The sequence below is a fragment of the Eurosta solidaginis genome, chromosome 1, assembly GCF_040869045.1.
Source record: "Eurosta solidaginis isolate ZX-2024a chromosome 1, ASM4086904v1, whole genome shotgun sequence".
NCBI lineage: Eukaryota > Metazoa > Arthropoda > Insecta > Diptera > Tephritidae > Eurosta > Eurosta solidaginis.
This window is the reverse complement of record NC_090319.1, coordinates 225,170,213-225,197,195: the sequence shown is the minus strand read 5'-3', so window position 1 is coordinate 225,197,195 and position 26,983 is coordinate 225,170,213. Positions and strand designations below refer to the sequence as shown.

General features: G+C 38.7%; 2 protein-coding genes across 3 annotated transcripts in view; both read left to right on the top strand.

The window, feature by feature from the left end:
* The window catches only part of TTLL15 (tubulin tyrosine ligase-like 15), a 102,608-nt gene extending 100,611 nt beyond the window's left edge, over positions 1 to 1,997 (top strand). The window contains exon 3 of the mRNA XM_067760176.1: positions 1,756 to 1,997. Coding sequence (XP_067616277.1) covers positions 1,756 to 1,872 — 117 coding nt within the window. The 3' untranslated portion in view covers positions 1,873 to 1,997. The remainder of the gene's footprint in view (positions 1 to 1,755) is intronic.
* Cad86C (Cadherin 86C) overlaps positions 1 to 26,983 on the top strand; it is a 2,678,031-nt gene that overhangs the window by 101,103 nt on the left and 2,549,945 nt on the right. The gene's annotated exons all lie outside the window — the stretch shown is intronic.

The window sequence follows — 26,983 nt, the reverse complement described above, 5'->3', positions numbered from 1 at the left end:
TTGGTGGCCGCCGCAGAAATCGCATGCCAAATAAGATCAAAGAAACTGCTGGAAAATAAGAAAAATAAATAGAATAATTATTGCATCCACTGTACCATCCTTCCACTAACTAGCTAAACTACTACCACTAATATAAACTACCTTGCTTTTCCGTCAACCTCAGCTCCAAAATTCCTGCACAATTAGCTACAGATTCTTCTTATACACTAAATTCAATAAAACCGTAATAAAATGAAAGAACAATGAAAAACCGTTATTTAATAAAAATAATTAAAGTTAGAAATAGAAAAAAAAAGAAAAAATAGATATAAGTATGAGATGCTTCAGATAGGAAACCTAATTTTCAGAGAGATCATAATTTTAGGAAAGATATTTTCATTTAGCCACAGGTAGAATAGAAAATAGTAATAGAAAATATTTTTACTTCAACTCACACATATAATCCATACGAATAAGTTTAATCCGGTATAGAACATATTACATGACACAGTATAGAACATTTACTAGTAACACATATAATTTAAAAACCAAAACAATCATACTATAAGCATCCCAATTTACTCAACAACATAGATGCCTAGGAAAGAGAATAATAAACAAAAGAAATAAAATTACTAACCCATGTTAGCACACATGAAGTAACTGTAGCACTTCATAATAATTTGTAAACACATGCCGCTTTTTAAGGGAGTGGACGGTCTTAAATTACTCATCATAGCAAATACACAAAAAAAAAAAATAGAAAAAGTCAGCTTATTATGGAAAAGCTAGAATGAGCATAACGGGCACAATATTTAAAGCAAATGCAAGCGAATAAAAGCAAAAAAAGAAAACATATAAACTTATAATATCAAGTTAACACTATGACATAAATTACAACTGAATGCAAAAAATTATTTGGTAACACAAAGTAAGTTGACTGGGTCATTCAACGAAAAATGAAACAACACGGCACACTTATCACAGTGACCGTCTATAATTAAGCATAAAATTATATACGCTCACTTAAAAGGCTGATGGATTAGATTCAAAGACCCCCACAAGGATGCTACTTTTAGCAACCTTTGCGAAAGAGAGGCCTTTTTCCCTAAACCTCTTAGGAGCATTCTGCGCAACATCTACCGCACGGTTGCGCTTACCGGAGGCCTGTTCCTTCATCGGAGCAGACTGATTAAAATCAGGGACGATGGTTTTCGCCCACTCAATTTCTGTCTCTAACTCTTCAACGTATCCAGGCAAGCAACTTAGGGGCGTTTGTCAACCTTTTCAGAAAGCATATAGCAAGGCTGGAAAAGGGACCCTGCATCGCACGAGCTTCCAGCTTTTTGCGAGTTCCGGTCTCGTTAGAATTATGTTTATTTTTCTTTTTAAAAGATTCCATTGCTAGACCCACGGGTCCTCCACCCCAGGCAGAGATCCGCTATACCTGGGGTAAGGCGAAGATTACAACTGGGCGTGACTTGGTTCCCAGAGGGCTCCGCTAGCGACTGGGCTCTTTGAACGGGCCCCCGCCAGGCCGACCATCGGCACGGCAATGCATAACACCACTGGTCCAGCGCACACCTTGAGACCACTTTCAAGAGTCGTTTCCATATTCCAGAGCTATTAAGGAGCTAAGGCATTAATTCCTGAACTTAGCTAGCTCTCAATGCACAATGCAAATATCACTCAGACTAATCAATTAAAAATTAAAACTTGAAAATTATTCTGATTATATTCTCTGCATCTAATGTATTAATGTGTTTTTTTTTCTAGGCCAATCCGGAAAACTTTGATATAGAAGCAGAAGTGCGAAATCTCTCAACAAAAAATGCATGGTTGGCTCGTTGGTATTATTGGAAGTGCAAAGAGAATCGCAGCTGGTGCCAGTAATCCCAGTTAATTGTATCGATAATGTTAATGCACATGACCACATCCTTAAAATTTTTGAATTTATTAAATCGTACACATCTTTCAAATTGAATATGCAAGAATAAAAATTATTAGTTTTTGCAAAATTTATAGTGTTCGTGATTGAAGTTCATTATAAACTTCTGCTGTAACAATGTTTTCGTTTATTGCTTTGGGATCAAGGGCTTCGAGTATTCTTTCGAACTGTGAATTAATTGTTCTTTGCTTATTATTATCTGCTATTAGCATATTAAGTGAAGTTTTGATTTCTACAAGGTCATCGTGGTCCCGTGTGCCAGTGATAAATTTTAACATGGAGCCAAGAAAGTTAAGTGATCATTTGGGTATAAAAATATTTGTAATGAGTTGAGTTTTCAGGGTTTCGATTTTGTTCACTAAAATTTGACTTTCAGGTTGGTCTTCTGAATTATACGCAATTATACAAGAGGGCTGTGTCCTGATAATTGTAAAGAGGATCCGCTTCTACTAGTACGTATTTCCTATTAAATTTATTATATTATCGCAAAGTACGAAAGAGAAAAGTAAGGTAAATATTATTACATACATGCCTTTACTCTGATATTGTCCTTACGTATAATAACTCTTTTATTGGTCGTTATTGTGTCCCCGTTGTCTTTTTTGACGATATATTTGTCGTATTTTTTACGTTTTCGTTCCTTCTATGCGTCTTTGAATATACAACGTCTCCTTATTTGTGATTCAGCTGTTTGCGATTACGGTTTTCGTATCGCAAAACTCTCGCTTGCTTTTGTTGAAGATGCTATTTGATGTCAGGATACCCCTATAGTGTTAACTACTTTGTACTCTTTACTTTAATTTTTAAAATAATTTTAATTGAGTTTTCGTGTTAACTTAAAATTTTTGAATAACTTCAAAAAAAGAAAATTCTAATTAGTTTTAAAAATATCTGAACTCAAAAATAAACAAAATATAAATTTTTAAAAATAAAATAAATATTTGGTTTATTACCAAATATATTGGCGATTCTACCAAGGGACCTAAATTTTTATATAAATCTATATGTGATACAATTGCTAAATGTGAAGCTTTACGTATCGCAAAGCTATTGACCAATACAATACCGCAAAACAAAGTGCACCTAAGTGACGTGCTACCAAAGAAAATTTGTGTTAGTTACCTGAACCAACTTCTGAAGAAATAACTTAATTGGATGTACATAAATATTACTTCTGATAGGTCAAGTAAAAACATCATCATCACAATACATCAGTGCTATGACAAAAACCCTCACCACTAACAAAACTCTAACAAACAAATATGTGATTTTTAAATTAATATACTTAAAATAAAATTAAACAGATTTAATATCTACAAGAATTATTCAATGCAAAACTCAATGAATTTAAATTAAACTGCCGCTTAATTTTAATAAAAGAGACCAAAAAATTGTGTACCTAAACGAAAATCGTGTTTATTAATAACAAAACTAAGAAGCTTAAAGTAATTTTAAAGAACTGCTGACCCATTGACAAAATATTTTCACGTCCTATCTGATATTTAAATCAACATATACTCTTGACATTGAAGAAGTGAAAGAATATTCGAAAATGTTTGAACTAAACTAACGCACATCATTTACTGTCGTATATATTAAACTCAAAATTCAATTAGATAATACCGCTAATTCCTTCCTACAATTCATTCATATATCGAAATAGTTTAATATTCAACGAAACATCATCATTTTGTATACCATTTGTTGGAATCATTCCTAACCTTTAACGTCCTCTTCACTAATTACAAAACCATTGCATAACAAAGCCATTACATAACATAGCCATTGCATAACAAAACCATTGCATAAACAGCAACAACGATGTATTTAATTGTCATCACGTAAAAAATAAACGCAATTGATTCGCTTAAAATCTTTACAATCATCAATCAACTACTTATTAATTTTAATATTTTTTTATTAAATTTAATTTTATGTAAGTATAATTTTTATTTTAATATCATATTAAAAATTTTCGAATTATAATTTAAATTAAAATTTTAAACCTTTTAAACTTTCAAATTTCTTTTGAGATTATTTTTATATTTTAACAATTTTATATAAATTATTTAAATTTAAAATAAATATTTTATTTAAATTGTTAACCATCTTTCCAAAAAAACCTTAAATATTTTCTAATTTTCAAATTTTTCATTTAAATTTGTTTTCATATGGTTCTACGTTCACCAATACGAACCCGTAATTGTACAAATTCAGAAAATCAAAATAACAACTATACAAATAACACAATGGCTCACAATACAACTCAAAATTCTAACATTAATACAACACAAAACAACATCTCTAATATAACACAAGATACTTCAACACAAGATAACTTTACAAATTTTCCTTCTACTAAATCTATTAAATTACCACAATTTTGGCAAGATTGTCCTGATGCCTGGTTTTTACTTGTTCAAGGACAATTTGAAATTAATAATATCACTGATGATAATTTAAAATTTCAAAATGTTCTAGTTACCCTTCAACGATATACTATTTCTAAAATTTTTGACATTATTAATCCTCTTCCCCTTTTCAATAAATATGATACAATCAAAAAAGTTTTATGTGAAAGATTTTCTATTAGCGAAGAAAAACGATTGGAACAATTATTTTCAAAAACTGAACTTGGTGATCGTTCACCATCTGAATTATTCAGATTTATGAAATCACTTATAGGTACTGACTCCATTGTAAGTCAAGAATTACTTTTCAAATTATGGATTCGTAAATTACCACAAGAAATACAAATCCATTTAACTTCTAGTAACAATCAAAATAAAGATGAAGTAATTATTTTAGCAGACAAACTTTTTGATTTAATCAACAAACCTCATTCTTCCAAATCTCCTATAGTTTCGAGTATAAATAATAATATTTTAGAACAATGCGTTAAAAATTTAACTTAATTATCTACTTCTATCTATCAAAATTTAAATAAAATTTCTAATGACATTAATCAATTACAAATCCGTTCAAGATCTAAAGATAGAAATAGATCTAAATCTCGCAATTTTTCAAGATCAAGAAATTTTTCAAACAATCGTAATTTTAATTCACAAACAAATATTTGTTGGTATCACAAACAATTTAAGAATAACGCTCTTAAATGTATACCCCCATGCAACTTTAATCAAAATCATAATTCAAATTCCGAACAAAATTTAAACTGAAACGATCCATTATGACGGTGACGGATAATGGAACTATTATTAAACCTACTCGTCGCCTATTCATATTTGATAAATTCAATAAACTTAATTTTCTCATCGATACCGGCGCAGTCGTATCAGTTATTCCTTTTTCTAAATTTAAAATTTATAAAAGAATTTCGGATCTTACTTTGACTGCAGCAAACGGTTCTTCAATTGAAACTTTCGGTTCAAAACTACTTAAAATTGATTTAGGTTTAAGAAGAGATTTTGAATTTCCATTCATTATTGCGAACATTGATACACCAATTTTAGGAGCAAACTTTTTAGAAAAATTCGGAATTATTGCCAATATTAAAAACAAAGAAATAATGGGTTCCACTACAAAAATTTAAGTTGCTGAATCTTCTGGATTTTCTGATATTTTCTCACTCAAAATTCCTATTGTCGAAAATAAGTTTTCAAAATTACTTAATGAATTTCCATCTATTACCTGCGAACCAGATTATACTAAAAAAGTTAAACACCATACGGTTCAACGGATAGAAACAAAAGGTATTTTACCATTTTCGAAACCCAGACGTCTTGATCCAATCAAACTTAAAATTGCTAAAGCTGAATTTTAATTTTTAGTTAAAACGGGTATATGCAGACCCTCAAATTCTCCTATTGCATCTCCACTTCATCTCGTTCCTAAAAAAGAACCAAATGATTGGAGATCTTGCGGAGACTATCGAAGACTTAATTTTATTACTACACCAGATCGGTATCCTTTACCACATATTCACGATTTAACAATTGATTTAAAAAACAAAAAATTTTTTTCCAAAATTGATCTTGTACGTGCTTACCACCAAATTCCAATGGCAGAAGAAGACGTTCATAAAACTGCAATAACTACCCCTTTTGGAATGTTTGAATTCGTAAGAATGCCCTTCGGTTTACGAAACAGTGCTCAAACTTTCCAACGCTTTATTAATGAAGTATTTTCTGATTTCGATTTTGTATTTACATACATTGATGACATTCTTATTGCCAGTGATAATGAAGATCAACATATAAATCATTTAAAATCAGTTTTCAAAAGACTTGAAGAATATAATTTAAATATTAAACCTTCAAAATGTACTCTCGGTGTAAATAAATTAAATATCTTAAGTTACGAAATTTCAGGCGAAGGTATTAAACCATCTTTAGATAGAACTGCAATCATAACAAATTTTGAAAAACCAATTTCTATTAATAAATTACAAAAATTTTTAGGTATGATAAATTACTATCACAGATATATTAAAATGTTAGCAACAGAACTTAGTCCTCTTCATGAAATGTTAACACATGCAATTAAAAACAAACTCAAACAATTAAATTGGACAAATGAAACCACAACAGCTTTCGAAAATGTTAAAAAACTTTTTGCTAAAAATACTTTACATACACATTTCGACAAAAATGGTACTTTATCATTAGCAGTAGATGCATCAAATGTTGCTATTAGAGCAGTTCTTCAACAAACTAGCAATAATATACTAGAACCTTTAGCTTATTTTTCAAGAAAATTAACTACAACAGAAACTAAATATTCAACATTTGATCGTGAACTTTTGGCAATTTATAATTCAATTAAACATTTGAAACATTTTCTTGAAGGTAGAACTTTTACAATTTATACTGATCATAAACCTTTAATTCATGTTCGAAATTCTAAAGTAGATAGATCTCCTCGTCAACTACGTCATCTTGAATATATTGCTCAATTTACAAATGATATTCAATATATACGTGGAAAAGACAACATAGTTGCCGACACACCTTCCCGTATTCCAGAAATAAATGCAATTTCAACTCAAGATATAAATTTAGAAACTTTATATAAAGAACAACAAACTGATACATTTATACAAAAAACCATTTCTGATCCAAATTCTAAAAATAATTTAAAAGAAATTCATATTCCAGTTATTAATTTAAACATATGGTGTGATGTTTCTCTACAACCTTTTCGACCTTATGTTCCACATTCTATGAGAAGAATTATATTTGACAAAATTCACTCATTATCTCATCCAAGTATAAGAACAACTAGAAAATTAATTCAAAATAAATATTATTGGCCTAACATGCGTAAAGAGATTAACGATTGGACTTCATCTTGCATCAATTGTCAAAAATCCAAAATTTCAAGACATACTAAATCTCCTATCCAAAAAATTCAAATACTATCAGGCCGTTTTGAACATATTCATATGGATATTGTTGGACCTCTTCCAGTTTCAAATGGAAATTGTTATATTTTAACAATTATTGACAGATTTTCATGTTGGCCTGAAGCTTATCCGCTTAAAGATATTTCAACAAATACTATAGTAAAAACTTGTATTCAAAATTATATACCACGATTTGGTATACCATTAAATATTACAGTAGATCAAGGTTCACAATTCACCTCAAAATTTTTTACAGAATTAACTAAAATTTTAGGTTCTCATAAAATTCATACATCTCCTTACCATCCCCAAGCAAATGGCATGATAGAGAGATTTCATCGAACTTTAAAAGCAGCAATTATAGCGTCAAACGACTCGGTTCATTGGTCTGACATTTTACCATTCATTCTACTTGGTTTACGAACTTCTATTAAAGAAGATTTAAAATGTTCATCTGCTGAACTTGTTTATGGCCAAACACTGAGAATACCTGGTGAATTAATTATTTCAAATAGTAATAAAAAACATGATTTTTCTAATGACGCTCTTCATAAAATAAGAGAATATTTTTCGCTTGTTCGTTCTAAAGTTTTTCATCATAACAAAGACAATTTTTTCGTTCCTAAACAATTAGAAAATTGTGAGTATGTTTTTGTTAAAGTTCTTCGTAAATCTAATTTAGAATCACCTTATGAAGGACCTTTTAAAGTTATCTCTAAGAAACATAAAACATTTACAATTCAATACAAAAATACTATTAAAAATATTTCAATTGATTTACTTAAACCAGCAAACATACTTATTAACACTAATTTAAATACAAATACATTAAACAACAAAAAACAAAAAAAAGTTACATTTAATATTAATTAATAATTTGTTTGTTTCAAATTTTCTTGGAGGGGGAGTAAATATAGTGTTAACTACTTTGTACTCTTTACTTTAATTTTTAAAATAATTTTAATTGAGTTTTCGTGTTAACTTAAAATTTTTGAATAACTTCAAAAAAAGAAAATTCTAATTAGTTTTAAAAATATCTGAACTCAAAAATAAACAAAATATAAATTTTTAAAAATAAAATAAATATTTGGTTTATTACCAAAAGCCCCTTTGATTGAAAAACACGTCCTCGGGTCTCTCGTTGGAAACCGAATGGATTGTTTTATTGTATTGTCGGACTGTTTCAAATATCTGTTCGTCAGGCGCCGAACTGTGTTGATGGGCTAAAACTTTCGCGAGTTCTATTATGGTACTGTGCATTCGTTTAATCTGACCGTTTGTTGTCGAATGATATGTTGGACTTTTTGTATGCGTTATTTTTAGCCGCTTGTATATTTGTTGTGCACATATGCCGGTAAATGTTGACTCGTTTATCAGTCATTACAAACTTTGTGTTTGGGTATATCTGTGATAGTCTCTCGTCAACGTATTTGTATGTATCCTTCTTTGATGGTATTTGTCTTCAATGGCAGAATTTTGAATATTTATCGGTTGAACTAATTGCCAAGATAGCCGGAATAAATAGACTCAAACTATTTAAAGTTCACTGCGTTTAGTTATTTAATTATTAATATTAGGTAAAATAGAATATTATAAACACGACTGTCCTCGTTCGGCGTTCGATTCAACTCTCACAAACTACTCAGTCTCTCTATCTTGTCCGTTTCTATTGTCAGTGGTGTCGTTGTCTGTCAGGATCGAATTTAATAGTATTAATTAGTTAGTATTAGATGAAATTCAATACAGAGGGTATTCATGAAAAATGTAACTTGACAGCTCGGCTCATCCTACTTTGACGTCGCCTCGATGTCATCTGGACTATCGTCGTTTTCTATGTTATCATCTGTTGTGTCGTCATCTATAGTAGGTGGTAGTACACACCACAGTTTCATTCGATCAGATGAATAAATAGAAATGAATCGATTCTGTTTACGCTGCATACCGTCGGTATCTTCAACCAAATATCTATATTTACCAATCACCTTGCTAACAACATATGGACCGCGATATCGTGCGTCTCAATTACGTGATTCACCAGTAGATTGTAGATCATTCAAAATTACTACCAAATCATCCACCTTATACTCAGTGGGAGATATGTGCTTTCGTCGAATCTTTTCTTCCATTTCTCTCGCTGTTGCTGTAGTTTACTAAGAGCTTCTGCCCTTCTTTCTGCCATAGGAATTTCAACAGAGTTTTCTATGACTGCAGCTAAAAGTCGGTTTCGAATTACGTCTCGAATTTTAAAATAAAATATTAAATCATTTGGGCTAAACCCAGTACTGGAGCTTGTTTGTGCATCGACGCTGCATTGTAACTTTTGTAAATAATCGTCCCACTCTTTAGCATAGTACCGGAAGTTCTAAGAAAGTTCAAAATTGTCTGATTGGCCCTCTCCACTTGGCCATTGGAACAAGGTGTTCTGACAGCAAATTTTATATGCTGAATATCATGGTCATCACAAAATTTCTCGAATTTCTTAGATGCGTACGCTGTACCACAATCGCTTACAATTCTCGCCGGTAATCCAAAATACGAACTAAGCTCACTCAAAACCTGGATTACTGGTTGCGTCTTCGTATTTCTTACTGACTTCACTATTAAGTACTTAGTGAAGGTGTCGCTTATTCCAATAACGTATGTGTAACCATTCTTGCTTTTTACAAAGGGACCCAAATGGTCAACATGCATCGTATGAAAAGGAATAGGCGTAGCAGAATCAATATACAACGTACCTTCCCGCTTTCCTCCAACAACTTTGTTATAATAACACTCTACGAAAGCGGATATGTACTCCTTTACATACTTTCTAATACGGGGAAACCAGAAATGTTGCTTCACCCGTTGAATGGTTTTTTCGAGCCCAAAATGACCCATGTCGTCGTGGCAATACATACGAAAAGCTTTCGGTATAACGAAGAGTAGCTTACCACCATCACGTCGATAAAGTTTATTCTTATCTATTTGGTAGTCATTCTTCAGTTGTTTAACTTCATCAGATTTACGCTTTCCACGTAACACGTCGATGATTTCTCATATTTTCGCATCATGAAGCTGCACGGTTAATAACCAGTCTTCTGTGTGCAAAGATACCTGCATGATGTTTGCATTTTCAACCTCTATTTAGCCAGATATAGGCGCACGGCTTAATGTATCCACGTGACTCATATGAAGGCCAGGTCTGTGGACACACTCAAAATCGAATTCGTATAAGCGCATCCACCAACGAGCAATGCGCGGAATGAGTTCATTCTTTGCTCTAACGTTATTTATTGCTGCACGGTCCGCTACGACCCTAAAAGGTTCTCCTAACAGGTATACCCTAAATCGCTATAAGGCTTCAACTACCGCCATAACCTCTAGCTCGTAGCTGTGGTAACGAGATTCTGCTTCAGTTCATTTTCTACTGTAATACATCACGGCTTTCCAAGTTTTACTGTCATCACTAGATCGAGCATCACAGCTGCTACACCAATTTAGCTGGCATCTGTATGAACTTCATGTTTTGCGTTGACAATACCAAAACTGGCTCACTTGTCAGACCTTGTACTAAAGATTTAAAAGCAATATTTTCTATATCACCCCATATAAAATTATTTGCGGCCTCTTTTGCAGGTAACTTGTTCAATGGTTTGGCAATGATTGCATAATTGCTAACGCATTTTCTGAAGAATCCTGTAAGACCCAGGAATCGACATATCTACTTCTGTTGCATTAGTCGGTATCGGAAAATCACGAATTGCTTTTAATTTACATTCGCCTGGCGTAATACCATTCGTGTTTACTTTATGCCCGAGAAACTCTGTTTCCGTGGCCAAAAATTTACAATTATCCCGCCGCAAAGTCAAATCTGTTTCTTCAAGCAACGCTAAAAATTCGTTAAGCGTTTCTAGGCCATCACACACGGTTACACTCGGTATGATTACATCATCGAGATACGCGATCACCTTTCGCGTTTCATTTTCTCGCAAAGTCTATTCATCATGGTTTGGAAAACCGCCGGCGCGTTGACCAGACCAAACGGCATACGATTATATTCGTAATGTTCATCATTAGTTACGAACGCGGTAAATTGCTTACTATCTTCATCAACCTCGATTTGATGATAATCCCATATTAAAATCTAACACCGTAAAGTACCGATTACCCGCGAGTAAAGCGAAAAGTTCGTCCGTAATTTGAATAGGGAATGGCTGTTTCACAGTAACCCGATTCAACTGTCGATAGTCAACGCACATTCTATACTCATTATTTTTCTTCGCAACTACTACTATCGGCGAAGCATATGATGAATTAGATACTCGAATAATCCTCGTGTTCCAGTGACACTAGAACCAGATACGGATAGAGATTTGACATGCAAATGCAACAACAATGTGATCCATTTGGTTCACATTGTTGTTGCATTTGCATGTTAATTCTCTATCCGTATCTTATTCATGTGTCATTGGAACACAAGGAATATCTCTTTCTAATAAGTCCCGAATTAGTTCATTCACTATAGGGCGTTTTGCAAAAGTCAACCTATACGGTTTCATATTTATCGGCAGGTCAGTGGAAAGTTTAATGCACATCTTACCTATGTTAGCTTTTCCCAGCGTAGAAAAGCGTTTTTCATATCTACACAAAATTTTACTTAAATCACAATATTTGCCCATAGTAGGTTTATCTTCAATCGCGCTTACAGTTTTCACCTCACTATTTTGCACATATAGATTGTCACCATCAATTGTGTATTTATTTTTACCCGAGCATAGTACGTTACGCCCAAGCAAAATATCGTTTTCAATCGAATTGTCTCTAACAATCAACAAGTGTACACAAAAACTCACATTATCAATTACTATTTTGACTTTTATCTTGTCAAAACACTCAAACACTCCGCCTCCAAAACCTTTGAGACGTACGTAGCATTTTTCTTTCAAACATTTATTTATCTTTTTCGCAGCTAAGTTTCGCACTAACGAACGTGAGCTACCTGTATCAACAAAAGCTTTAATTTCTTTGTCATTTATCAAAACTCATTTGACTGTAAACTTTTTGGCTCATACTCGATTGCATTGCATTTTTCTGACTTTAGATTTTGCCCTGCGCAATCTGCTATACGGTGACCAATTTCACCATGCTTTCCACATCTCTCTTCAACTTCTTTTCGCTTGTCGGACGTTTTTTTCTTTTTCTTGCATTATTACATGATACCTACTTAGCCACCGATAAACACTTTTTCATATCTGTGTCATTTAACCCGTTTATTACATATTTTATTACCGCTTGGTCATCCACTTTACCTTGGAGACCTTTAGCCAGCACCCGATAATGAAACATTTCTGGAGTTTCATTTACTCCCCGACGCATATTCATTAATTCGATATGTACATCCGCCGAATTAATAATTGACGGAAACTGATTAATAAAGTCTTTAACAAAACACGACCAGTTTACATAAGCAATTGGTGCAGTCTATCCACATTTTTGCAGCACCCTTTAATTTTGCTTGCACTGCAAAGATAAGTATTTTCTCGTTCCAAGCGTATACATGTAGAAGTTGCTCAACCCTACCAACAAATTGTATGGACGACAACGATTTGTTACTCGGATCAAACGTTGGCAGAATTTGTGTAATATGATTAAGGTTCCCGAAACTATTTGAAATTAAACCATTGTCCCACATTCCATTTTGTGGCAAATAACACGACGGCACGAACATATTATTATGTACCTATGTCGGCATTGTATTGCTCGAACACTATGCATTGTTTTAAATTCGGCGTTATGATTTTCATTTCGTTCTGCATGTCCCATGTGAGCGAACGAATATGCATTTGTATTTACTCTCTCAACCGCTGACGTTGACAAATTCTGATTACCATTTCGTTGTGTGTACCCCATATGCGCCAAGGAATACTGCGTTGTATTTTCTCTTTCAGCCGCTGACGTCGACGCTCCCCAAATATGATTATTCTCGAAATTCAATGACGTTGTAACTGATAGTTCGGCGAATTGGTAATGACGCGAAACTAGCGTCGATGCTTGCACAAAATTTGAACCAAACGTTCCTCTGCTTGCGCTTAGGGACAGAACTGACTGCGCGACATGTACAGGCATGCTTGCAGGTTCATACATCGCCCTGCTTCTCATGTGCTCCTGTACGGTACGCTGTTACACAGAGCACTTAACAGGTGAGGATGTACTTAATGACATAGTAACACCCTCACTTGCCTCAACACGCACCGATTGGACAAGGCTTTCCAGTTCACTTAACCGCTGTTCTGCGCTTTCATTTAGCGCACTTGAAAATGTTTCGCTTTATTGGTGTTCATACCACCGCTCGATTAATTTTACTTTGTTACCTGACGTAGGCAAACGCGCACCGCGCAACTTTTCCCGAAGTTGTACCACCTTTAAATTACCGATTCTGTCCATCTTTTCCATTAAGATTTCGCACACCGTTCTTGTTAAGATTTCGCGTGTACATACACGGTTTTCTGCTTATAAGCGCTAGCGTACACGTACTTTTCTTTCTCTTACAGTTTTTCTATTTTACCACGCACTCGGACTTTTTAGCGCTTCTTCAAATTTTGTTCTTATTTTCTCACTCTGTAAATTGAATGTTTTCATCAGCTTACGAACATTTGATTCTTTATCCCACAAATTGGATCTTTATCCCACTCTGAAAATTGCCAAGATAGCCGGAATAAATAGACTCACACTATTTAAAGTTAGTGCATTTAATTATTTCATTATTAATATTAGGTAAAATAGAATATTACAAACAGGACTGTCTTCGTTTGCGCTTCGATTCAACCCACAAGCTACTGTTGTTGTTGTTGTTGTAGCGATTAGGTTACTCCCCGAAGGCTTTGGGGAGTGTTATCGATGTGATGGTCCTTTGTCGGATACAGATCCGATACGCTCCGGTAACACAGCACCATTAAGGTGCTGGCCCGACCATCTCGGGAACGATTTATATGACCACATTGAACCTTCAGGCCATCCCTCCCTCCCCACCCCCAAGTTCCATGTGGAGCTTGGGGTCGCCAGAGCCTCGTCTGTTAGTGAAACGGGATTCGCCGCTCGAAGGTGAGGTTGACAATTGGGTTGGAGAAGCTATATATTGCGCTACACAACCCCTTGAATCCCCCCACAAGCTACTCGGTCTCTCTCTCTTGTCCGTTTCTATTGTCAGTGTTGTCGTTGTCTGTCAGGGTCGCATTTAATAGTATTGAAAATAGATGAAATTCAATACAGAGGGTATTCATGAAAAATGTAACTTGACAGCTCGGCTCATCCTACTTTGACGTCGCCTCGATGTCATCTGGATTATCGTCGTTTTCTATGTTATCATCTGTTGTGTCGTCATCTATAGTTAGTAGACACCACAGGTTCATTCGATCAGATGAATAAATGGAACTGAATCGTTTCTGTTTACGCTGCATACCGTCGATATCTTCAACCAAATATCTATATTTACCAATCACCTTGCTAACAACATATGTACCGCAATATCGTGCGCCCAAATTACGTGATTCACCAGTAGATTGTAGATCATTCAAAATTACTACCAAATCATCCACCTTATACTCAGTGGGAGATTTGTGCTTTCGTCGAATCTTTTCTTCCATTTCTCTCGCTGTTGCTGTAGTTTACTAAGAGCTTCTGCCCTTCTCTCTGCCATAGGAATTTCAGCAGAGTTTTCTATGACTGCAGCTAAAAGTCGGTTTCGAATTACGTCTCGAATTTTAAATCAAAATTTAAATCATTTAGGCTAAACCCAGTACTGGAGCTTGTTTGTGCATCGACACTGCATTGTAACTTTTGTAAATAATCGTCCTACTCTTTAGTATAGTACCGGAAGTTCGAAGAAAGTTCAAAATTGTTTGATTGGCCCTCTCCACTTGGCCACTGGAACGAGGTGTTTTGGCAGCAATTTTTATATGCTGAATATCATGGTCATCACAAAATTTCTCGAATTGGTTAGATGTGTACGCTGTACCACGATCGCTTACAATTCTTGCCGGTAATCCAAAATACGAGCTAAGCTCACTCAAAACCTGGATTACTGGTTGCGTCTTCGTATTTCTTACTGATTTCACTATTAAGTACTTAGTTAAGGTGTCGCTTATTCCAATAACGTACATATGTGTAACCATTCTTGCTTTTTACAAAGGGACCCAGATGGTCAACATGCATCGTATGAAAAGGAATAGGCGTAGCAGAATCAATATACAACGTACCTTCACGCTTTCCTCCAACAACTTTGTTATAATAACACTCTACGAAAGCGGATATGTACTCCTTTACATACTTTCTAATACGGGGAAACCAGAAATGTTGTTTCACCCGTTGAATCGTTTTTTCGAGCCCAAAATGACCCATGTCGTCGTGGCAATACATACAAAAAGCTTTCGGTATAACGAAGAGTAGCTTACCACCATCACGTCGATAAAGCTTATTCTTATCTATTTGGTAGTCATTCTTCAGTTGTTTAACTTGATCAGATTTACGCTTTCCACGTAACACGTCGATGATTTCTCATATTTTCGCATCATGAAGCTGCACGGTTAATAACCAGTCTTCTGTGTGCAAAGATACCTGCATGATGTTTGCATTTTCAACCTCTATTTCGCCAGATATAGGCGCACCGCTTAATGTATCCACGTGACTCATATGAAGGCCAGGTCTGTGGACACAAAATCGAATTCGTATAAGCGCATCCACCAACGAGCAATGCGCGGAATGAGTTCATTCTTTGCTCTAACGTTACTTATTGCTGCACGGTCCGCTACGACCCTAAAAGGTTCTCCTAACAGGTATACCCTAAATCGCTATAAGGCTTCAACTACCGCCATAACCTCTAGCTCGTAGCTGTGGTAACGAGATTCTGCTTCAGTTCATTTTCTACTGTAATACATCACGGCTTTCCAAGTTTTACCGTCATCACTAGATCGAGCATCACAGCTGCTACACCAATTTAGCTGGCATCTGTATGAACTTCATGTTTTGCGTTGAAGTCATACAATACCAAAACTGACTCACTTGTCAGAGCTTGTACTAAAGATTTAAAAGCAATAGTTTCTATATCACCCCATATAAAATTATTTGCGACCTCTTTTGCAGTTAACTTGTTCAATGGTTTGGCAATGATTGCATAGTTGTTAACGCATTTTCTGAAGGACCCTGTAAGACCCAGGAATCGACGTATCTACTTCTGTTGCATTGGTCGGTATCGGAAAATCACGAATTGCTTTTACTTTACATTCGCCCGGCGTAATACCATTCGTGTTTACTTTATGTCCGAGAAAGTCTCTATCCGTATCTTATTCATGTGTCATTGGAACACGAGGAATATCTCTTTCTAATAAGTCCCGAATTATTTCATTCACTATAGGGCGTTTTGCAAAAGTCAACCTATACGGTTTCATATTTATCGGCGGGTCAGTGGAAAGTTTAATGCACATCTTACCTATGTTAGCTTTTCCCAGCGTAGAAAAGCGTTTTCATATCTACACAAAATTTTACTTAAATCACAATATTTGCCCATAGTAGGTTTATCTTCAATCGCGCTTACAGTTTTCACCTCACTATTTTGCACATATAGATTGTCACCATCAATTGGGTTTTTAATTTTTCCCGAGCATAGTACGTCACGCCCAAGCAAAATATCGTTTTCAATCAAATTGTCTCTAACAATCAACAAGTGTACACAAAAACTCACATTATCAATTTCTATTTTGACTTTTATCTTGTCAAAACACTCAAACACTCCGCCTCCAAAACCTTTGAGACGTACGTATCATTTTTCTTTCAAACATTTATTTATCTTTTTCGCAGCTAAGTTTCGCACTAACGAACGTGAGCTACCTGTATCAACAAAAGCTTTAATTTCTTTGTCATTTATCAAAACTCATTTGACTGTAATCTTTATTGGCTCATACTCGATTGCATTGCATTTTTCGGACTTTAGATTTTGCCCTGTGCAATCTGCTATATGGTGACCAATTTCACCACACTTTCCACATCTCTCTTCGACTTCTTTTCGCTTGTCGGACGTTTTGTTTCTTTTTCTTGCATTGTTTGTTTACTCGGCGCGCTGCTCTTTGCTACATTATACGCACAATAACTTATTATTGCATGTAATAAATCATTACATGTTACATACTTAGCCACCGATAAACACTTTTTCATATCTGTGTCATTTAACCCGTTTATTACATATTTTATTACCGCTTGGTCATCCACTTTACCTTGGTGACCTTTAGCCAGCACCCGATAATGAAACATTTCCGGAGTTCCGTTTACTCATATTCATTAGTTCGATATGTACATCCGCCGAATTAATAATTGACGGAAACTGATTAATAAAGTCATTAACAAAACACGATCAGTTTACATAAACAATTGGTGCAGTCTATCCACATTTTTGCAGCACCCTTTAATTTTGCTTGCACTGCAAAGAGAAGTATTTTCTCGTTCCAAGCGTATACATATAGAAGTTGCTCAACCCTACCAACAAATTGTATGGATGATAACGATTTGTCACTCGGATCGAACGTTGGTAGAATTTGTGTAATATCATTAACGTTCCCGAAACTATTTGAAATTAAACCATTGTCCCACATTCCATTTTGTGGCAAATAACACGACGGCGCGAACATATTATTATGTGCCTATGTCGGCATTGTATTGCTCGAACACTATGCATTGTTTTAAATTCGGCGGTATGATTTTCATTTCGTTCTACATGCCCCATGTGAGCATGCATGCCCCTCTCAGCCGCTGACGTTGAAAAATTCTGATTACCATTTCGTTGTGTGTATCCCATATGCACCAAGGGATACTGCGTTGTATTTTACCTTTCAGCCGCTGACGTCGACGCTCCCCAAATATGATTATTCTCGAAATTCAATGACATTGCAACTGATTGTTCGGCGAATTGGAAATGACGCGAAACTGGCGTCGATGCTTGCACAAAATTTGAACCAAACGTTCCTCTGCTTGCGCTTAGCGACATAACTGACTGCGCGACATGTACAGGCATGCTTACAGGTTCATACATCGCCCTGCTTCTCATGTGCTCCTGTACGGTACGCTGTTGCACAGAGCACTTAACAGGTGAGGATGTACTTAATGACCTAGTAACACCCTCACTTGCCTCAACACGCACCGATTGGACAAAGCTTTCCAGTTCATTTAACCGCTGTTCTACGATTTCATTTAGCGCACTTGAAAATGTTTCGCTTTATTGGTGTTCATACCACCGTTCGATTAATTTTGCTTTGTTACCTGACGTAGGCAAAACCGCACCGCGCAACTTTTCTCGAAGTTGTACCACCTTTAAATTACCGATTCTGTCCATATTTTCCATTAAGATTTCGCACACCGTTCTTGCTAAGATTTTATTCGCGTGCACCTATACGTTTTTCTGCTTATAAACGCTAGCGTACACGTACTTTTCTTTCTCTTCCTGTTTTTTCTATTTTACCACGCACTCGGACTTTTAACCGCTTCTTAAAATTTAATTCTTTTTTCTCACTCTGCAAATTGAATGTTTTCATCAGCTTACGAAAATTTGATTCTTTATCCCACAAATTGGATTTTTATCCCACTCTAAAAATTGCCAAGATAGCCGGAATAAATAGACTCACACTATTAAAAGTTCAGTGCATTTATTTATTTTATTTATTTATTTATTTATGAGAAATACAATTATAAATAATTATATTACTTTGAGAAGGCACTAGCGGCTAAGACTATCGGGCTGAAAATTCTAACAATGCTTAATCTAATTCTAGAGGATTTTTTACTAAATTATAAATAATCAACAGAATAGCTTAGTACATTGTGTAGACATTAATGGGGAACATCTTTTATATATCATAAAGTAGTCCAGTTTGGTATATAAAATCGTAATTACTTAAAATATTTTCTATTGAAATTTCTTTTAATAAATCGGAAGGTTTCCTGCCATTGAAAATGTTAAATCTGCCGTTGTTGTACTTGGTGCAGTTGTCTATTAGGTGCGTGATGGAGAGTGGATAGTCACAGGCAGAGCATATTAGAGCAGGCGTCCCTTTTAAAAGATGTTGATGAGTGATTTGTGTATGTCCCAGTGGGAGGCGGGTGAAGATTTTTGTTTGGAGCGAAGATACGCCTGTTGGTATTATAGTTTTATTCTTTCAGTGTTTACTGTTTTGTAGCTGTGATCGTAGGTGATCCAGTTCTCAGATACATAGGAATTAAAGATGTTGTCTATTTTTCTTAGGATGTCGGTTTTAATAAATACATCAAAAAAGAAGCTAGGCATATTGCTAACGCTTTTTGCTGCGATATCGGCGTTTTCATTGCCTACGATTCCCTTGTGTCCGGGAACCCACTTGATTTTATTTTCTGCTTGTGCTGGCATAGCTTATACCGAATTTTTTCGATAATAGGTTCTTCCGTGCTTGGGCTCAAGAGCGCTTCAATGCCGGTTTTACTATCCGAGCAGATTACCCAGTTCCCTTTAGTTGAAGACGCGTAGTCGGTAGCGAGGCTGATTGCCGTTATCTCGGCGGTGTAAACTGAGTTATGTGGATATAAAAGACCTGTACGAAGAATGTGACCTTTTTCAGATACAATAGCGAACGAAGTTGAATCTTTGTCTTTAGATCCATCAGTGAAAATGAAACTCCAGCCTTTGTTGTTCCAATGATTCTTGATATCGGAGAATAATGTTTGATATATGGAATTCGAAGTACCTTGCTTTGGGTACTGTAACAGGCTGGTAATAATATTTTATTTGGGGAGCTCCCACGGTGGGAATCTCGATGGTACAGTGAGCTTAGGTTTTATGGGCACACATAGTTTCGCGGCTCCCTCGGCGACCTTACATATAACTGATTTTTTCTTAATTTTCTTGGTTCTCCTGATAGAATTTTTTAAGTCATTATGGATAATTGGATTACTAGAACAGTAGATTTTTGGGATCAAGAGAAGTGTAGTGTACTCGATTCTATCCCTCAATTCAAAAAGTCCAGCTTCTGCCAGGATGTTTTTAGTTGGTGTGGTTGGGAAAGCCCGAAGACTTTTACGGACTGCCGAATGGTAGACTGTCGATATCCATGCTAGCGTGCTTTTTGGGCACTGACCATATATTGGTAAACCATAATCAATGATAGATATAATTAAAGATTTTGTTAAATTTATTAAAGTATTTTGATGAATGTTACTATGTTTTGAGGCAAAATATTTGATGAGATTTAATCTATTGTTAATTTTACGTTTGATATAATTACAATGACGGCCACCGTGGTGTGATGGTACAGTGCTCCGCCTATCACACCGTATGCCATGGGTTCAACTCCCGGGCAAAGCAACATCAAAATTTTAGAAATAAGGTTTTTCAATTAGAAGAAAATTTTTCTAAGCGGGGTCGCCCCTCGGCAGTGTTTGGCAAGCGCTCCGGGTGTATTTCTGCCATGAAAAGCTGTCAGTGAAAACTCATCTGCCTTGCAGATGCCGTTCGGAGTCGGCATAAAACATGTAGGTCCCGTCCGGCCAATTTGTAGGGAAAATCAAGAGGAGCACGACGCAAATTGGAAGAGAAGCTCGGCCTTAGATCTCTTCGGAGGTTATCGCGCCTTACATTTATTTATTTATTTATAATTACAATGATCCTTAAAGCTAAGCGATTTATCAAAGATTATTCCTAATATTTTTAGATTGTCTACGCTTTCGATTGTGTGATTATTATAAGTTAAGCTGAATCTGTCGCAATTACGCTTTCTACAAATATGTAATGTTTTGCATTTACTAAATGATAATCTTGCTCCAGAGCTCAAAGCCCATAGTGAGATATCACTCAGTATATTCTGGAACGTGTCATTAACTTCGTTCAAGTTGTGCCCTTTTGAGAAAATAAGGACATCATCGGCATAAATAGAGTGCATGACATCGTATTTTGCTAATATATTATTTATTTCGTCGAATGCGATTATAAAGAATATTGCCGAAATAGGGGAGCCCTGTGCAATTCCATTGTACGGGGGTACCCTATCAGAGTATTTATTGTTAACCTTTGTTCGAAAAGTGCGGTTGGTCAAAAAACTTTTTACGAGGTTGAATATTTTTGCACCTATATTCCATTTTTTGAGTTGTCTCAAAACTACATGTATACCGATCCTGTCAAATGCCTTTTCGAAGTCGAGACCAAGTGCGGTGACGTGGTTTCGATTTGAAATAGCGGTTGACAGCTGATGTTCGAAGTGAAATAGTACGTCGGATGTGCTTTGCCCAGGTTTAAATGCTACTTGGTTGGGACTTAAATACTTGTTTTTCAAAGCGAACCACATTATACGCTTTGCAATGATTTTTTTCAATATCTTACTAAGACAAGAGAGAAGGGAAATGGGTCTATAGCTATTAACGTCGTCTTGTGATTTTTTTGGCTTTAGTATAGGTACAATATCAGCGTGTTTCCAGTTTTGTGGGAAAATCCCTTGTCCAAAGATATTATGAGGTGGGTTTTGTCTAAGGCTGGGGTAACACTCAGTCAATCCAGAGTCGAGTAAAGGTCCCACAAACCCCTACTGAATAAATACACGACATTTATGTGTTACGAACGCACGCACACACGGCTGGGGATATTAGGCGGACAGCAGCTTTCCGTGCAAAGATGGAGGCGGTGGCTAGTAGGCGTAGTAGTAGCGGAGGGGTCGGTACGGTGGTTTAGCGGCGGTGCAGTAGCGGGCGGGATGGTACGGTTGTCCGGGAGCAGCGGCGGGATCAGCGCGGCGGCCGGACGGCGGACAGTATTAGCGGACGGATTGGTACAGTAGTATGAGCGCAGTGGCTGGACGGCGGACAGTATTAGCGGACGGATGGGTGTAGCGGTATAGACGAAGTGACGGCACCAGCGAACTGGATGGACGGTGATGCAGCGGCTTAACGGCGGCAGGATGGCGAGCGGCCAACGGTCGTTGTAGCAGCGACGTGACGGGTGCAGCGGCTTAACGGCGGTAGGATGGCGTGCGGCCAACGGTCGTCGTAGCAGCGGCGTGACGGATGCAGCGGCTCAACGGCGGTAGGATGGCGAACGGCCAACGGTCGTCATAGCAGCGGCGTGACGGATGCAGCGGCTTAACGGCGGTAGGATGGCGAACGGCCAACGGTCGTCGTTGCAGCGGCGGGACGGATACAGCGGCTTAACGGCGGTAGGATGGCGGACGGCCAACGGTCGTCGTAGCAGCGGCGTGACGGATACAGCGGCTTAACGGCGGTAGGATGGCGAACGGCCAACGGTCGTCGTAGCAGCGGTGGCACCAGAGGGGCGTCGGTGCGACGGCAGCGGCGGTGGGCTACGGAGCGCGTACCAGGGCAGAGAGAGAGAGAAAATAGGCCGGCGACGGGGTTTACCTGGACAGCGGCTGCGTGTTCCGGGCGGGGTCGGATAGGCGTACCAACGGGCTGGTATTGGTCGGTCGGCTGCAACGGGATCTCTAGTCGCTCTTCTTCGGCAGCTGTGGTAGTCGCGGGGTCAGTCACCTGCGGAAGAGACTGCGAGGACTGGTTAGTGCTGGTTTCACCGCTGGACACCCCCGCCTCCCTACTTGCACACTAGTAGAAGGTGCGTAAGGGGAGCGGGGTTGTACCAGCCGATACACCGTGGGTCGACCCGTGGGCGGAGGGAAAGTGCACCTTAACGGCACAGCGGTAGCCCCTGTGCGCACGCATCGGCTCACGGCCGAAACCAGAGCTGAGGGGAAGGGGTGAAATGTCATGAAGGCATCGGGCCGCTCAACACCTAGGAGGGCGCGGGGGGCAAAGTAGCACAAGGCATCCTCCCCGTCGTCCTTACTTAAGTGAAGGGTGACCCGCGCCATGACGGCGCCCCTACCACTCAGCCAGCCAAAGCTAGGACTGAGGGGGAGGGGTTGTGTGGTCATTAAGGCATCGGGCCACACAATACCTAGGAGGGCGCGGGGGGCAAAGTAGCACAAGGCATCCTCCCCGTCGTCCTTACCTAAGTGAAGGGTGACCCGCGCCATGACAGCGCCCCTTCCACTCAGCCAGCCTAAGCTAGAACTAAGGGGGAGGGGTTAAATGGCCATGAGGGCGTCGGGCCACTCAACACCTAGGAGGGCGCGGGGGGCAAAGTAGCACAAGGCATCCTCCCCGTCGTCCTTACCTAAGTGAAGGGTGACTCGCGCCATGACGGCGCCCCTTCCACTCAGCTAGCTAGCAGGAGGGAAAAATATGTCTTTAAAAAGACATCCACTCCCGCTGGCTCACCTGCGAGGACTGAATTGCGAAAATGCAAATTCAGTGTTTATATGGGTGGTGACGCAAACTGGTTGAGAATTCAACGCACCATTATTGTGATTTTCGTTGGTTCGCAATTTAGTTGGTTGTTGAATATGCTATAAAAGAAGTGGTTGTTGGCTATGCTATAGCAAAATAAGTACAGGGAGGTTCAGGTTTAGGTGAATAAGGAAATACAGGGGGAGTTACGTTATTGTAACGTTACGTTACAGTCCCCCTCCCACTTCGGTTGACGGAAAGCTGCGGTGGGGGAAAGGTGGATCTCCAGGCATGGCCTAGGTATTATGTCGGTGTGCGTGTGGGCGAAGCACTTTATTTAAAAAAAAAAAATATTTTTTCCAAAAATATACAGAGTCATTCGACTTAAGTCTAACAGAGTTAATGTTACTATTTCAGGTTCAATTGCAAAAAACATCATTCTAATTAATTAAAAAAAAAATTTTTTTTTTTGTCGGGGGTGGAGTTGTACTGAACTGTATCCGTTGTCATACTTCTCTCGTTCCCTTTTGATGTTATGTAGATGTATATATGAAAATTAATAATTTTTTTTTTTTTTTTTTGTAATTTGAAAAATAATTCACATTTCATTTTCTCTTAAAATTAACAGAGGGTGCATATATATATAAAAATAGAAAATTTTGATTGGTCTCGTCTTCCTTCTTCAGTGCCTTATTCGATTGGTACGATTCGTTTCGTTCCCATGAGTGACACCTTTGCGTGTTTGTCATTTATCACTTCTACCCTCACCCGCTGTGCTTTCCACCGGAATGTCCAGGTTTTCTTGGATTGGTTGGCCGGGCGTTTTAGCCTTAGTTCTCTAAAAAATTCCTCGGGATCCGGTAATTTTTTTTTGCGCTGTTTTTGTTGTTTCGTTGGTTTCGGGGGCGCGCCGTTCTTGCGGCTCTGTCGCCGACTCCTTCTCCCGGATGGCCATTAGGTGGTTTATTGGCGGCCCATGAAAAATTTGTATGCGTTGTATCCTTGGTTTGTTTGCCGGCCATAATGTTGCCTCAAACGGTGGGTGCCACGGCCGTATTGGTTTTGGTGAGTCCGGTGGTATGGGTTGCCGGTGTTTTTGACTCATGTTGGATGGTCTGGTTCCTGGAATGGAGAGATAAACGGGTTGTTTATGATTCGTACGGCTTTAAGTCTTGCAAGTGTGCGTGTGCGTGTTGCCGCTTTGGTTGCTCCGGGTGGCCTAATTTTACCGTGTTCGTCGAAACGTATTCCATCACCAAGTACGGGCCGGAAAATTTTGGTGCTAACTTCTGGGCGAATTTGTCTGCCGCGGATGAGAGTGGGTGGTCCCTTTTCATCACCTGCTCACCTATACGTGGCTTCCATTGCCGTCTGCGTAAGTCGTAGTGTTTTTTCTGTTGCTTTGAAGCTTTGGCTAGATGCCCTTTTATCTCGTCCCACAACTTGGTGATGGACGGTGGTACGGTTGGTGGCTCTGCTGGTACTGCTCCCTCCGTGCGCACTTGCTGTGGTGCTGTAAGGTCTCTACCGAAGTTGATTTCTGCTGCTGATGCTGTTGTAGATTCGTGGCTGGCCGTGTTTATCGCGAATGCTATTTGCGGTATCTCCTGGTCCCAGGTGCGGTGGTCGTCCTTGCATCGCTGAGCCATCATGGTTTTCACGACTCGGTTGGTTCGCTCGGTGGGGTTTTCGTGCGGGGCGTAGGCTGCCGTAAGCTTGTGATCGATGCGGTGGTCATTTAAAAACGTTGCTAATGCCTTCCCAACGAATTGTTTGCCATTGTCTGTGAGGAAGGTTTTCGGGCAGCCAAATCGGTATATGACTCTTTCTTGGAGTGCTTTGATTATGCTTGCCGTTGTCGCTTGGCGCACTGGGATCAACTCCACCCACTTGGAGAATTTATCCACCATGACGAGGAGGCACGTATTTCCTTGCTTGGAACGGGGTAGTGGCCCTACGAAGTCAGCGGTTACTATTTCCCACGGTCGTGATGATTGCATGGTTGCCATCAATCCTGCTGGGCGTCTTTGCTCGACTTTGTATTCTGCGCATCTGATACACTTCCGTACGTGTTTGAGGACATCGCGGAACATCCCGGGCCAGTAATAGTTCTGTTGTGCTCTCTTAGGCGTCTTCTTCACCCCGAGATGTCCGGCGGCGGCGGCGTCGTGGACTTCCTGTAGTACGTCCTTTCGTCGGTCGGCTGGGATGCACAGCTTCCATTGCGGTGACCGCGAAAGTTGATTTCTCGGGGAAATATGGCGGAAGAGTCGGTTATCGACGATCTGGTAATCTGGATGTGCTTGAGGTTTTTCCCGCACCTGTCTTGCTTTCCTCTCGTGCCAGTCGTTTGTTCCGTTGGTTATGGTGTACAAAATGTCGTCATCGGCGTGTTGTAGCGGGCAGCGGGAGAGTGCGTCGGCTACCACGTTCTGTGCTCCTTTTTGGTATTCTATCTCGAAATTATATTGTTGCAATTCCAGTTCCCATCTTGCCAGACGTCCAGAGGGGTTTTGGAGTGAGTGCAGCCATTTTAGTGAGTGGTGGTCGGTGATGACGGTGAAGTGATACCCCTCCAGGTACGGTCTCATCTTACGGATACCCCATAGCACGGCGAGGCATTCTTGTTCGGTGGCCGAGTATCGCTTTTCCAGCTGGGTTAGGCTTCGGCTGGCGTAGGCTACTAAATTCTCGTGGTCGGAATGGCGTTGATAGAGCACGACGCCCAGGCCCTCTCCGCTCGCGTCGGTCTGGAGAAAAAACGGTCGAGAGAAGTCTGGACAACAAAGTATTGGCGCGCTGGAAAGCTTATCCTTGAGTGCTTGATTTTGTTGCGCCTCCCATTTCCAGACTTGTCCCTTTTTCAGCAGTTGGTTAAGCGGCGCGGCGAGCGTAGAGAAGTCTGCCACGAAGCGGCGGTACCAAGACGCGAGTCCAAGAAAACGGCGGAGCTCTTTGAGAGTTTCCGGTGCGGGCATCTCCTGTACAGCGGATACTTTTGCGGGATCGGTGTGAATTCCTTTGGAACTGATGATGTGTCCTAGGTAATGGAGTTGTTGCTGGACGAAGCTGCACTTTTCGAAGTTTACTTGCATCTTGTGTCTTTGTAGGCGCTCGAACACTTCCCTCAAGATCGCCAAGTGTTCTGCGAAGGTATCTCCCAATGCGCTGATATCGTCCAGGTAGGCGAAAACTTTTGGTTGGAGTTCGGGCCAAAGTATCGAATCCAGAGCGCGTTGAAAGGTAGCCGGAGCAGAATGTAGGCCAAATGGCATGACTTTCCACTGGAACAACCCTCTGCCAGGAACTGTAAATGCGGTGTATGGTCGGGATGCTCTGGCGAGCGGGATTTGCCAGTAGCCGTTCTTCAAGTCAATGGTCGAGATGAATTTCGCCTCTTTCAGCTGGTCGAG